This window comes from Corvus hawaiiensis, chromosome 21, assembly GCF_020740725.1.
Source record: "Corvus hawaiiensis isolate bCorHaw1 chromosome 21, bCorHaw1.pri.cur, whole genome shotgun sequence".
Lineage (NCBI taxonomy): Eukaryota > Metazoa > Chordata > Aves > Passeriformes > Corvidae > Corvus > Corvus hawaiiensis.
Window position 1 is genome coordinate 10,960,428 of NC_063233.1, and position 14,198 is coordinate 10,974,625.

Sequence of the window (14,198 nt, forward strand, 5' to 3'; positions counted from 1 at the left end):
CAAATGAGAGGTTGTGAATTGCAGCAGCACCACCTGAGGAGTGTGAGCCCCAAGCACAGCTTCTAGAAGAGCAGACAGATGAGGCTCCATCACTGGAAAGGGTGCAGCTGGCTTTAAGACCCTGCCCCACAGCAGGGGACAGGGAATCCCCAGTCCCTGGGAAGCCCAGAGGGGACGGGAAAGGACACGGAAACATGTCCAGGTGCAGAGATCCCTGGGCTCTTTGTGCTCACCAGATTGCAGCTTCAGCTCCCCCCGCATCCTGAGGGACAGGACAGTCAGGGACTTCAGGGCTGGCAGCAGTAGATGCGCTGATTTAGGGAGAGAGACAGAAAGATAAATATTATCCCACTTTATTATCCCTACAGACAGGTAACCCTCATAAAAGGGGTCAGTTCTAATTAAGCCTCAGGCAAAACAGGCACTGGACACCAGAGGAGGCATCACAAAAAGGATGGCTGGCACTGATACCCAGGGGACAACTAACACCGACTTCCTGCAGATGGGACATGACTAGCCATGGCCTTGTTCCTCCTCCTCCACCATCTCCCTGGCACTCTGATGATCTCCACTCCAGCTGCAGGCACAAGGGCAGAGCAGGGATTCATTCCTTGCAGTGAGCTTTAGCTCAGGATCAGTCTCAAAGAGAACAGCTGGATGGGACAGAGAGTCCTGACAGATAAGAACAGGAGTGAGAACAGATTTGGCTTGCATGTGTCAGCTCAGGGCAGAGCCAGCACCTCCTGCCCAGCTCAGCACCACAGAATCATGCCTGGAGAGTCAGAGCATGAAACAACCCCACAGAGAAAGGTCCTGGCCTTGGGGGTACAGAGGGCCAGGCTGTGCTACATGGGGTTCACAGGGATCTCCAATGGATACCAAGTACCAAGCCACAGTCGAATGTCATTCAGCTCAAGCATCATCACTGAGCTGGGTGGGAAGCAGGAGGAGTCCTGAGATGCACCATCATTTAATAGGACCCATCTTAGACCACCACCACACTCCCTCAAGAGACCTGCAGAGGAGTGCAGCTCACAGTCAGGATGTCATCCCAGGCAGTAGCACCCACAACCATGCGAGGCAGAGCTGCCATTTCTCCATGTGATGTGCACAGGGAAGAGCCCGTCAGCCTCTGCTCTATCCCACACGCAGTTAAATACAAAACCAAGTTCTAAAGCCCCTCTGTGAGGTCAGGCTGATGTGAGCATCCTCAGGCTATGGAACATCACTTCTCCTTTTACAGACACCATGAAAAGAATCTAATCCTGGCAGACATCAGGAAATATTTGCCAGGTCAAGCCAAGTAAAAGGTGAGGTGTCTGTTTCAACTTGTCAACAGCCCAAAACAGCAGCTCAGAGGTGTAGACTACCTTGGTTGGCTCTATGGCTCTTTCCCTACAGGAGCCTGCAGACATGTAAACAGCAACTATGGTATCACTACCACCAATGGGACGGAGGGGTTGCCGTGAGGACCATCAGTTTGGGCACTACAGGGTCAGGACAGTGTCTCTGGCAGGCAGAACATGGGCAGCAAAGAGAGGCCAGGCACGCCTCCTTGGATTTCCAATCTTGTCTTCCAACAGCAGAACAAGCAGGAACAGGCACCCTCTAAGGGCCAGGCTTGTCTGGAGATGCTGGCTGGAGTGTTGAAGATGCATCACTTTTTCCTAAGAGCAGCCAAAATCCAGCCTAAGTCAGCAAGGGCACAGCAGCTCACCCCACAAAGGCAGCACAGGCAGCAGCCATGTCTCCCACACGCTGGGGGTCACAGGGCTGGGGACAGCATCCCTGCAGCCCATTTAGAGACAGAAAAGAAGCAGCTTGAGAGCAGCATGGCTGATAAGCCATCAGCAGGGCAAGGATGCTCCCCAGGAGGGGTTCCAGTTTCCTCCCACAGAGATGCCACCAGCAGCCCCAGACCTGGAGACACAACACCTGGAGCAGCAGGTGTGATGAGTTTGGGGCAAGAGTCCCTTGAAACCCCAGGGGAAGTTTGGGGATGGGGATGGGGAGGGGGAGGCATGTGCTAGATGAAGGTGGAGTCCAGCTGGCTCATCTCATGGTTGTTGTGGGCACGAGCCTCGAAGAGCTGCTTGATCAGGGCAGATTTCTCCTGCTCCAGCTGGGTGATGCGCTCACTCTTGTCAGTCACTTCCTGCACAAGATGGGAGAAAAATGTTGGTTAGAGGAGGAAAATGCTGGCAACTAGTGTGTTGCAGGTAAAATTTCATAGAACCACAGAATCACAGGCTTTGGGTAGGTGTGAGTAGGACATTAAAGCCCATCTCATCCCAGCCCCTCACCACGGGCAGGAATACCTTCCACTAGAGCAGGTTGCTCCAAGACCTGTCCAATCTGGCCTTGGACACTTCCAGGGATGGGGCAGCTTCTCTGGGCAACCTGTGCCAGGGCCTCACCACCCTCACAGGGAAGAATTTCTTTCCAGTATTCCATCTCACCCTGCCCTCTGGCAGGGGGAAGCCATTTCCCCTTGTCCTGTCCCTCCATGCCTTTGTCCAAAGTCCCTCTCCAGCTCTCTTAGAGGCCCTTCAGGCCCTGGAAGCCTCCCTGGAGCCTTCTCTTCTCCAGGTGAACATCCCCAGCTCTCCCAGCCTGGTTCCAGAGCAGAGGGACTTGAGCCCCCAGAGCATCTTTGTGGCCACGTGCTGGGACAGAAACCCCAGCAGTGAGCCTGGTCCTGGCAGGGGCACCATCCCTTCCCTGGCAGCCACCAACTGCAGCCTCTGCACTCTCTTGTGACCTCCATTTGTCATAGTCTTTTCCCTCTGTCAGGAATGCCCCATCCCTGCCACTGACTCACCCAGCAAACAGCTGGAGACAGCTGGGCACAGCTGTGTGCCAGAGGGTCTCCACGTGCAGCCCACACACCCTTCTCTGGGATGACCAAGTCTGGCCAAGCTGAAGGAACACTTCCCACTGTCTGTCACTCCTTCCCCGGCCCCATCCCATCCCCTTCCATTCCCAGCACCCCCAAGGGCATCTCCTCCAGCCATACCCCCACTCACCTTGGTGAGAAGCCGATTCTGCTCCTTCAGCATGTTGATGGCTTGCTGGGAGCCTGTGGAGGCTGGGGATGTCACAGGGACCAGCCTGCTCGGGGCTGGGGAGGGGTTTGCTGTCTGTAGAGATGATGAAGGGATGAGACACTGAGCCTCCTCCCCTGTCGCCCTTCCCAGCCCTTCTTCAAGGTGACATGTTTCTATTGCACACAAAGAACTGAGAGAAGCCCAGCAGAGGATTAAAATCTCAGCACTGGCCATCACAGGGTCTCCAGCCCACCAGGCAGTATGGGGAAACATTCCTGTTAGTGTGCCTGGCTCCTGCCAATGTGCCTGGCTCCTGCCTGGCAGGACAGGCAGCTCTGAAGTGTCTGATTCAGCGCCTCAGGAAGCTGGGCTCCTTGTTCTCTTGACAATGGCTACACCTTTTTGGGGATCTCCTTAAACCCCCACAAATGCCTTAAGCATCCTCCAGCCCAGCTAAGGACCAGCTGTGCTGTCCTCTTGGCTGTTCCCCATCACCTGTTTTGCCCATGGAGCCAAGTCACCTTCCCAGAGCTGGGGGAAATTCTGGCAGCTCCAATGTCAGCCCAGTCACCAACGTGGCGGGGACAGGATGGGTTCTAAGATTACAAAAACAACCTCAAGCTGCTGATGTGCTGTTCTCACCTTGCCAGCAGCGGAAAGAAGGTCACCCAGGCAGCGGTTCACCTCCTGCAGCTTGGGGACCAGGCGCCCCAGGTGGCTCTGGCCACCTTCAGGGAAATCCTGCAGGATGGGGAGGAAGAAGATGCTGGAGGTTACCATGGGGCCAGCTCTGGGGCCAGCTCCAGGTCCAGCCAATTCCCAGCCCTGTTCTTCAAACCCACAAGCAGCCAGAAGAAGCCCCAGACTCACAGCACTGGTTCTCTTCTTCCCCAGGAGTCGCTGGTGCTCCTGCATGAGCTGGATGTGCTGGTGGTACCACTCTCGAGCCCGGTCTATAAGCTCCAGGCCCTGCAATAGGAAATCCTTCTCCTGTTCCAGCTCCTTCATGTACTTCAGCTGCAGGACAGAGCAGAGGGATGTCACCCACTCCCCACCAAGGCTTTGTCAAGTCCCAGGAGGTGGTTTCTTCATGAGGTGTGAGGGGACGTGGATACAGGCAAGGGTCTCAGCCCCTTTCCCCATGAAAAGCTGCAGAAGAGCAGGATAATGACTGCTGCCTGATGCTGCTTTGGAGGAAGACTTCTGGAAGAAAAGTTCTCCAGTTTGGGAGAACCAAAGTGTGTGAAGGACACTCAGGTCACCCCTACCCTCCTGCTCACCATTGCAGGTGCAGGTTTCTTCACCTATTTACCCAGGGAGGAAGCAGGAGCAGTGCCTGCAGCTGCCTCCAGCTCTCTTTGGGGTGTGAGTGTCAGCCACAGAACAGACACACCTGGATTTCAGTGAGCAGTGAAGAGTCTAGCTCACTGTGCAGGCTGTAAGTCAGGGAAAACCTGCAGCCCTGTCTTCCCAGCACTCTGCCCCCAGTTTGCCTCATCCCTCGAGGCACATGAAGCTGAGCAGAGCATAGCATACCACACCTCTCTACAGAGGGTCTCTGCCAGCTGCTCAGGTTCCAGCATCAGCATCACCTGGAGAGGCAGTGGGGGCCCTGCTGTGCCCAGAGAGCTGCTACAAGGGTGCCTGGGGCTCCTGCCCCCAGAGCAACCCCTTGGAATAGGCCAAGCACGACCCAAGGCTGCTGCAGAGCAGGGGGCTCAGCCCACATCCACAGGGGATACAGGGTCCTCATTCCACTGCCACCTTCTGCTCCTGCTACCCCTTGGCACTGCGCTGCCACCGGCAATCAGAGAGGTGGAGAGGGATGAGGGGACATCCCTGGGGAACAGAGCAACTGAGGCGGTGACCCGTTCATCACCGTCACTCCGTGAGCCTGCAGCCCTTCTCTCCTTTTCAATACCAGGCTGCTCCCCCAGTTTCCAGGGGCATGGGGAGCTTCCTGCCTCACTGCCTCTGCCTTCCTTGCCACAACACAGCCTGGCTTTCACCCCCAGCACAGCCTGGGCTCCAGAGTCTTCTCCAGGCACCAGAAAATATCTTGGTCACCCAGAAAATGCTGGGTGTACCAGAACCTCTCCTGATGCTTCGGAGAGCATGAGGAGTGGTGCAGCTCAGAAACAACCCTGAACAGAACCCCGTGGACAAGTGGCACCATACCAAGACCTTCTTCAGGCCATCAGCATTTCCATGTCCTCACTGCCAGCCCCAAAGCCTCCCCACATCCCATATCTGCCACCCATTACACTGGGCCTGCTCTTGCTCCTGCTGCTCCTGGAAATGCTTTTTGCAACACAACAACTCCTCCTGCACCCTTCTCCAATGGCCCAAAGGGACCTACCTAGAGGAAGAGGTGCAGCGCCTTGGTGCTGTTACTGTTGCTGTTGCTGAGGGGCACAAAGAAGGTGCTGTATGTAGCAAGGACCCCCACCCAGCTGGGGGTACAGCCCACTGCCATCTGGCCTGCCCTCCTCCCACCAGGCTTGCTGACCAGCACAGAGACCAGAGGAAGAGGGAGCTTCCCACAGAGCAGAGGGACACTGCCAGCCCTGCCTGGTGTGGGGACAGACAGCATATCGCCAGAATGAGACATTTGGGGCAGGAGGAAGACAAAGTGCTGGAGTTGGCTGGTGCTTGGTGGCTGGTAAAGGGGAGGGGACAGAGCTGTGCCCTGGGCTGCCTACAAATGACAGCGCTCCATCTCTCAGAGAAGGTCTCATCCCAGCCACCCTTGTGGCCATAGGGCAATCAGGCCAATTGATGAGGGACTGGCTGGAAAAACACCAGCTGAGCAAGTGGGCACCAGATGAGATGGTGCAAAGGGTCCTGGGGCTGCAGCACGGCCTCCACAGCTCTGCTCCCTGCTCAGGAGGAACCAGTCCTGGTGCACTTTGGGATGCAGGATGGACACCAGTGCTCCCATCCCCCATGGGCTTTAGGCAAATTAGTCTAATGACAGACAAGTTCCTTGTCCCTTGGGAGCCCAGCATCAGGGCAGGGAGGGGTAAAGGAGGTGACAGTACAAGGATTCAGTCCTTGCTGGACTCAAACTTGTTCCAGCTGTCTCTGTAGGCTTGGAAATGGCACCAGTGACTGAAGACTGTGCCCAGGGTGTCAGGGAAGGCTGAGACACCCCTTCTCTGGGGTTAGAAGCACAAAAAGGCAGTGCAGCACTTGGGGATATATAGGGAGAGAGGGAAGGAGGGGACATCCCTCCCACTGCCCTCATGGTAACTTGGGGGAATAGAGACCAGAGCAACACAAGCCCAGAGCAAGAGTGCTTATGGCAGAGCTGGGGACAGACATGGTGGCCATCAGCCCCTTCACAGCAACACAAGGTTAAGACCTTGAGCTTGGGACCTTGAGATGGACTCCAGCCCAGAGCTGCACACACAGGGAAGAGCCTTCCTGTCTCCAAACAGCAGTCCCCAGCCCCCAAAACCCCAAGAAGCAGAGCCCTCAATCCCAGACACAAAGAGCTACATTTATCACTCCTTGTCAGCACCTCTCAGCAGAGGCCCCTCGGCCCAAGGGGGCCCCTGCCCCTCGCATGGCTGCAAGCCCAGCAAACTACCTGCACAAACATCCTCTCCCCAGGCTGGCATGCTGTGTCCCCAGAAGTCAGCGACAGGCTGGGCACTGCTGATCAGGCCTGCTGGGCTGTAGGAGCAGGGTGACACCAGGGCGTGAGAAGTGGAAGTGCAGTGGTGACAGTTCCACCAAGTACTCATCCTGCAGGCTTGGTCCTGGCTCTCTGTCCAGGACAATTTAACTTGAGCCTGTGGGTAACGTGCCCAGGCAGCTACTCCATTCCACCTGGGAGCAATGAAATCCCTTCACCCAGGCAATTTGATCCAAGCCTCTCCACTGAGCAGCAGAGAGAGGGGAGCAGACCCCTCTGTCGTGGGCTGCCTGGATAAATTCCATGTGGATTTCTCTGCTTTGCTAGCAAAAAGTCTGTCGGGAGGCAAGAGGATATGCATGTTTGAGCCCTGATCTACACGGAACACCTGGGAGGGGACATAGCCTGGCGCCACTGCTTGCTAGTGCAAAGCATACCTGACCCTTTCTGGGGTGCCCTAAAGGCCCAGAGATCCACCTGTTTCCACACCTCCACCTTTGCCTTCCTCTTCCCAAGACCTTGCCCAAGGGGAAGGCAGTCAGCACACTAGCTTCATGGGCTGACCCCACTCTGGGGGAAGGCATGCACCTCCTCCCTGGCTGGCACAATTCAGGATGGAAAGCTCCTCGGAAATAATGACAGAATGTCCACATACATCAACAGAGCCTCATATCCAAAATATCAGGATTTGCCCGATGCCCCACAGCTCACGCGTGCAGGGTGGGCAGGGAGGAAGCCAAAAGCCCAGAGATGATGTCAGCAGTGAGGGACCCCTGCAATCCACCTTCCCCTTCATGGGAGCCCACAACACTCCCTTACCATGCTGAAGTCCACGCCATTGGTGATGGTGTGTCTCCGGTGCTCTGCACGGCCTCTCTGATGCCTCTGAGCGTCCCCAGCCCCTGGGTGGCCACCATCTCCCTGGGACTGCCCAGACTTTGCACCACCACCTGGAACAGAGGAAGGCATGAGGCCAGGAGCTACTTTCAACAAAATCCTCCCCAGGGCCACTTCTGTGAGATGATCTGCAGGGTGGTCTTGCAAGCTGGGAGAGACTGAGCAAACCACCAGCCTGAGCACCTGCTCCCGGCTTTGTCCATGCAGGACAGGTGTCAGGAATGGCTGACTCAGCTGTGCCAGGCTGGCGACAGACCTCAATGTCATCTTCTGCAGAGAGCAAGCAGCTTCCAGACAAAGCTGGTCCAGTCCCAGCAGAGGAAACTAAACCATTTGTCATATTGCCTGCCCTCATGTGTCCTCATGGGACACCTGGCTTCCACTCAGGTGGCACCAGCTCTGCCAGGAACCCAACCTTTCCTGAAGGCAGCTCCTGCTTGGTGATGGACTTGGCCATGTGGACATCCACTCCAGACACCATGTCCATGATGTAATCATAGAGCAATAGTAAATCAGGCTGTAGATTTTCCAAAATTTTATTAAAGCCCCAACATCCTATCCTGCAAAAGACTAATCTACTACAAACACATGGTGCTGATGCAAATCCATGCATAACCTATTTTTGAAGATTAAGTTCATACTGGCCTGCACATACTGGCAGGTTCCAGGCTGGATCAGGCACCTCCTGCCTGTCGGCCACGGCAGAAATTCCCATGGCACCTGCAATGAAGACCATACAAGCCCCACACTGCCTGCCCTCACCAGAAACCCAGCCCCGCAGCCACAGCCGAGCCAGCTCCGATCCACCGCTAGCCGAGCTGGTAGAGCAGCACCGTGACACCCCACCACCCCAAACCACAGCGTCAGGGCAGCCAGGGGTGCAGCCAGCACATCCCCAGGCAAGTCTGGGCAGCAGCCTGCTGCTCCTCCCTTCCTGGCCCAGTCCCCAGCCAAGTGCCCAGCACACCCTGTCTCATGCCACCCCCTCGGCCCCACAGCTTCCCAGCTCCCTGCACACAGGTTTCCTCAAGAGTTCCTTTCCCAACCTGGCTTTTCAAGAAGAGCAGCAGGGAGCTGGCAAGTGATGGCAGGCAGCTGAGGAAAAAGCCCTCCTCCCAGGACAGCTCCCCACAGATCTGCCAGGTACCCCCACCCCTTGCACATCCTTCTACCAGAGCTGCCTGGCACAGGCATGGCACACTCCCTGCTGCAGGCACATGAAGGGCTGTGAATAACAGGACAGGGTGTGTGGCACCACATGGGCTGGCACATTTCTTCCCTCTGCTCCATAGGTTTCCTCAGCTGAGCACATGGACATGACAGAGGAAGGATATGAGGCAGGAGAGGGCAGCCATGGCCACAGAAGCCACCCTTCATCTTGAAGGTATGAAGTGTGGGAGCCCTGTACTAGGGCTGCCTGTGCTGCCACAGTCACAGTGGTTCAGTGACAGGAGACAGGCTCAGGGGGCAGCAGGCAACACGACACCTTAGTTTGTCACTTTGTGTCACTGGGGAAAGAAGCCACCATGCCATAGGAAAAGTCCTCCTTCTGCTCCATGACAGTATTTCACCCCACCTCCCAGCAAGTACTCTGGCACAGACAGGTCTCTAGCACATCAATGAACACAGTCTTTGATACCACCCATCCATCTGCTTTGCCAGCTCCCTTTGGTTTCATACACCCAAGTCTATCTGGGAGGAACCCAGCAAGACTGGTGTGACCACACACAAGTTGTCCTAGCAGACCTGTAGCATATCCTGCTCGAAAAGCTGAGGAACAGCCCCAAAACAAAGGATACTCTCAACAGTCAGAATCCTAAGGCAAAGACAGGAGCACTTCTGGTAGGAGTTGCAGGACAAATACACGTTAGAAAACTTTTTGCTGCAGTTACCTAAAGTGCTGGGTTGAGCTGAGCTGCACCTGTGATAAGAAGGAGTTCCTGGTCAACCAGCTGAGCTCTGCACACCTGAGCTGACAAGGTAGTGGCTAAAATAGGACCCCTGCTAATGAGCTGGGATAGTTCTTCTTACGGAAAGAACCGGACCAGATCACCAGAGGTGGAAGAGATCCTGCCATGAGATAATGGACGGGCTCCTCCCTCTGGGACCCTCTCTGCCCAGGACAAGCAGACACCTCATGGTTGTTTTACACTTCTCCACATTGTCCTTGGCAATGGCCCAGACAAGCCCCTCCAAACCATCCCCTCCCTCCTGCTAGTGCCAACAGCTCTCCAGCTGCTAGAGACAAGCCACCCCTGGAGCAAGGGAAAGCACTGTGCTGGGGAGGAGCCAGTGCCCAGGGCCATGACACACTTCCTGGGCTCCTTCTGCTGTGTGCCTTGACTTCCCCAGGTCCCAGCTCACAGGGGAAATACTGGGGTAAAGACCCCAAGAGTGATATGCTCAGACGCTGCTGTGACAAGACACCAGGCACCAGAGGTAGGGACATCATTATGGTGACTTCCCCACCCTGTGATTTCTCCAATATCCACCTTACCATCCTTGTGTCCAGTGGGTGCTGTTGGCTCCCCAGGGACCACGCGGTGCCAAGCAGCAGCTTGCAGACTGCACCAGCACTGCTGGGCTGAGAAGCTGGAAGCTGACTTAAGCAGGGACTTCAGAAGCACTTCTGCCCACACGCTAGGAGAGGTTAGTGTGGGAGAGGAGATAGAATTGTTGTCCCACTGGCTCACTGCACCCCTGGATGTGCCAGGAGAACCACCTGGCCCCAAACTCTGCCATTTTGCCACGAGTCACATCCAAATCGCCTCTGACACGTGCAGATGCTCCTCAGATCATAAAGCATAGCTGGGGAGGCACCCTGTGAGCACCCTCTTCCCCCAAAACACAGGCAGGGAGCATTTCCTCCAACTCATTGCAGCTTATGAGCACTGATACACCATCTCATTGCACTTGGTTGGGGTCTTACAGAAGCCACCACATACAGCTGGAGGCTCAGAGTAGCCTCACACCCAAATAATATAATCTTAGTGGAGACAGGTCTTCCCAGAGCCACAGGCAGCTCCCAGCACCCACCACACATCTCTGCAGCAGGGATGGAGACATATCCTGCCATGGCACTGCCCAACTTCCTTGCATCCATCAGAGGAGAACATCCACCTGTTCAACTGCACCCTGGGAAACCATCTATGGAAGGGCACACTGGGCAGTTGTGCAGGATCTGGAGCTAAAGGAGCAGGAATAACTGAGTTGTACCATTTTCTAAGCTGCTGAATGAACCTGAAACTCAGGTCACTTGCCAGAATTGCCCTGCAATGTGGGATGCTGGCAGCAAGGGCTGAAGCACTAACCCTGCCCGCAGGCTCTGGACAGTTATGGAACATCACCCTGTAATGGAAAAATCCTCAGCAAGCAGAAAGCTGCTGCAGTCAGCCCAGGGCAGAGCTTTCAATCTGCTGCCTGTTCACCAAGCAGGATTTTTTTCAGGTTTTTCCAGATTTACACTCTTGATGATAGAAGAGTTAGTCTGCTTAATAATATTCCCTTAGATGAAGCTCCAGTGATTAGTCTGAAGGCAAAATGGAAAGCAGAGAACCTCAGTCACAGTTAAAAGTTTCTTCTCCACCCAGCTGAAGGGACAGGGAGGGAGCGGTTGGGAAGGGAAGGCAAACCAGCCTGACCTTCCCAAGGTGGAGGAAGTCACTGCACTGAGGTGGTGCAATAACAAGTACCAGCTCCTCACACAGACTTTGTCTCCCTGATCTCAAAGCACTTCAAAAACCTAGATAAAGAATTATTACCTACCCAGGTAAGCCTAGAAGCCTGGCTTCCTTATAACATCTACTGACTAGCAACAAATCGAGATGCCAGTGAAACAGTCTCCCCCATGCCAAGGTCAGTGTACCACCCTGGAGGGCTCTGGCAGAGCCAGCACAGGGAGCCCAGATCCCAAGGAAAGGGCAGAGTCCACAGGGATGTGCAGGTGAGCTCTACAGACAAAGCCTGCGACTGCAGAGCACATCGCCTTGGTGCTGCTCTCCCATTTATTAATTGACTAATTATTTATTATTGGGAATAGCGCTGTGGAATGATCCAAACCAAAAAGCTGGATCAGGTTTTGCATTTTTTATTTGTCCAAACCATGCATGACATCGTGAAGGAATCATTCCTGAGGGCCAGTCCAGCGCAGAGCCCACCGAGCACACGGCCGCTCCGTGACCGCAGCTTCACCCCAGCGAAGCTGCTCGGCTTCGGGAGTCCCCAGGGCCCAGCCGTTCTCCGAGACGCCCAGCTGTGCCACCCACCCCCAGGGAAGGTCAGGACAGACTCTGAGCCAGGGGACAACCACGGACACATTACGGCAAAGCCCTTAATTCCTCCTGTCAGCGCTATAAATAGCCCAGCGCATCGCGAGGGGAGCACAGCCCCGGGCGGGCGGCGGCGCTGGGATATTCGCACTGGGATCGGAGTTCAGCGAAGCCAAACTGGGACTAACAGTAACTTTGGGGGAGTTTTACACCGGCCCTGCGGGAATCGCTGGCTCTGAGCCCAGAGGAGGGCACAGGGGAGCGGGGCGAGCCGCGGGATCCCATCCCGACCTCCGAGCGCCAGTCCCCGGCCCCGGCGCTGCCATCACCCCTGCGAGCCCGAAGTCCCCTGCCCAGTGCTGCCACTCACCGCGGCCTCGGGGCTGGCCGTGCCCCGGCTCCCGCTGCCCGCTGCTTTTCCCCCGCCGCTCCTCGGAACAGCGAGGGCTTGGTGGCTTCTCCACGCTCCGCCGCCCGCCGCTGCCACCCTCCACCGGGGGCTCGGCCCCAGGCAGGGCCGCCCGCAGCCCCAGGACGAACCTCTCGAAGGTGAGGTACCCGCTGGCCGGCGCCGCCTGCCGCAACCCCTCCATCACCCCGGCGGGCAGCTCCTGGGCTTCCGCTCCCCGCCAGCGCGACTCGATCTCCCGTAGGTGCACGTAACCCCGCCGCCGGTCATCCAGGATATCGAAAAGAGTTCGCAGGCTCTGCAGGAAAACCCGGGGAAGACCCTCGGTACCGGCGGGGAGCGAACGCTCACCGCGCTCCGGAGCCATCGCCGCCGCTCCGAGCGTTACTCCGCACTCCGCCCCCGCGCGCCTATTGGCTGGCGGCGGGAAGTGCCGCGTTCCTATTGGCTGGCGGCCGGCAGGCGCTCCGGCCATTGGCTAAGAGGGGGCACGGCAGTTTGAGTTGCACGCGGCGCCCGCCCCGCCCCCGGGCCGCGGGTCGCGGTGGGTCCCGGTCCCTTGGCGGGGGGAGCCGGGCCCTCCCCTGCGGTCGAGGGGCCGCGACAAACGCCAAACCCTTCCTCCTTCTGCCCCCCGCTTTATATACTGAACATGATGTCGTATGGTCCAGAATATCCCTTGGGTCCATTGGGGTCAGCTGTCCTGGCTGTGTATCCCCCCAACTCCTTATGCATCCCCATTCCCCCTCCCTGGTGGGGTGGGGTTAGAAGCAGAAAAGACCGTGGGTCTGTACAAGCACCACTCAGCAGTAAGAAAAATATCTCCATGTTATCAACACAATATTTTGGTCTCCATATTCTCAGCACAAATCCAAAACCTATCGCCATAAAAGCTACAGCGAAGAAAATTAACTCTACCCCAGTCAAAACCAGCACAATTTCTAAAGACTTCAGAGCCAATGTGATTAATGAACAGGGACAAGGAGAATCCCAGCGATGGCATTCACTCTTACTGCCACCTTTGCAAATACACCCAAGAAGTGTTAGTCAATGTAGCATCCCTACAGGAGGGAGATGTAAGCACCAGCATGGAGGAGTCCTGTGTGGTGTACTTGTCTGGTGCCATGGGGGAAAGAAAATGAGTCCCATCATCCCAATGCTGTGGCTGGTAAGGCACCAGTGGGCACCAGACAGCAGGAGATGGGGTAGAAGCCCAGTTGAACCAAAGACATGAAAAAAGGATGGAAAAACCCACCAGTGTTGACAAGTGAGAGAAACAGGATTTGGATCTTGTCTTTTACAAACTTAATATGCACTGGCATTGGTAAGAGAATGAGTTTCTCTACTTTACAGGGAACTTTGCTGCGTCCGTTAGATGCAGCAGCATGTTAATCCTAGTGCAAGGTCCTGCCTCCTCTGCAAACCCCCTCGACCAAAGAGTCCATTGCAACACAGCAGACTGCAAAGCCCTGGTGTCATGATTCCCATGTCACAGGCACCTCAGCTTGCTCAAGGGGCTCTGGGCAGCCGCATGCCAGCACCTTCAGAGCCCCCACCCTGGTCTGATGCTCATGATGCTGAGAGGAGTGTCAGGGAGCAAGCCTGCTGGAGAAGGGTGATGGTCAGGAAAGGTGATGAACCACTGTTCAAGTGCTCAGGTTGTGACACTACCTGTGTCATGGACATCTCCTTGTGCCATGTACCAGGGGTGATTCCCTTTAGCTCTGAGTTGGCTTCGAAGGAAGAGGGTGGAAGCTACTTGGGGCTCAAGCTCTCCCACCCACATGGCCCTTGCTATGCTCCCCTTGCCATCAGATTCCCTGTCCAGGTCAGACTGCATCCAGGTGTCTTCAGCACCTTGGTCCTACTTCTGGCTTCTCATTCCATTCTTGCCACTCCTCTTCTCCATGGACACTCAGCCTTCCCAGCCCCAGGCT

General features: G+C 56.0%; 1 protein-coding gene across 1 annotated transcript; it reads right to left on the minus strand.

Annotated features, from left to right (window-relative positions):
- Positions 1 to 337: 337 nt before the first annotated feature.
- Positions 338 to 12,736, minus strand: SAPCD2 (suppressor APC domain containing 2). Its single transcript, XM_048325357.1, has 6 exons — positions 12,223 to 12,736; positions 7,507 to 7,637; positions 3,918 to 4,064; positions 3,690 to 3,788; positions 3,027 to 3,140; positions 338 to 2,155 (listed from the first exon to the last, which is right to left on the minus strand). The coding sequence occupies exons 1-6, from the start codon at positions 12,734 to 12,736 to the stop codon at positions 2,027 to 2,029; spliced, it is 1,134 nt and encodes a 377-aa protein (XP_048181314.1). The 3' UTR covers positions 338 to 2,026.
- Between the last annotated feature and the right edge of the window lie 1,462 nt (positions 12,737 to 14,198).

Excerpts from the sequence above, each read along its gene's own strand:
- SAPCD2 (XM_048325357.1), bottom strand. The coding sequence starts at position 12,736 with ATGGCCGGAGCGCCTGCCGGCCGCCAGCCAATAGGAACGCGGCACTTC. Across the intron at positions 3,141-3,689 it reads TTCTTTCCGCTGCTGGCAAG|ACAGCAAACCCCTCCCCAGC; the intron begins GTGAGAACAGCA and ends TCATCTCTACAG. Across the intron at positions 2,156-3,026 it reads AGAATCGGCTTCTCACCAAG|GAAGTGACTGACAAGAGTGA; the intron begins GTGAGTGGGGGT and ends CATCTTGTGCAG.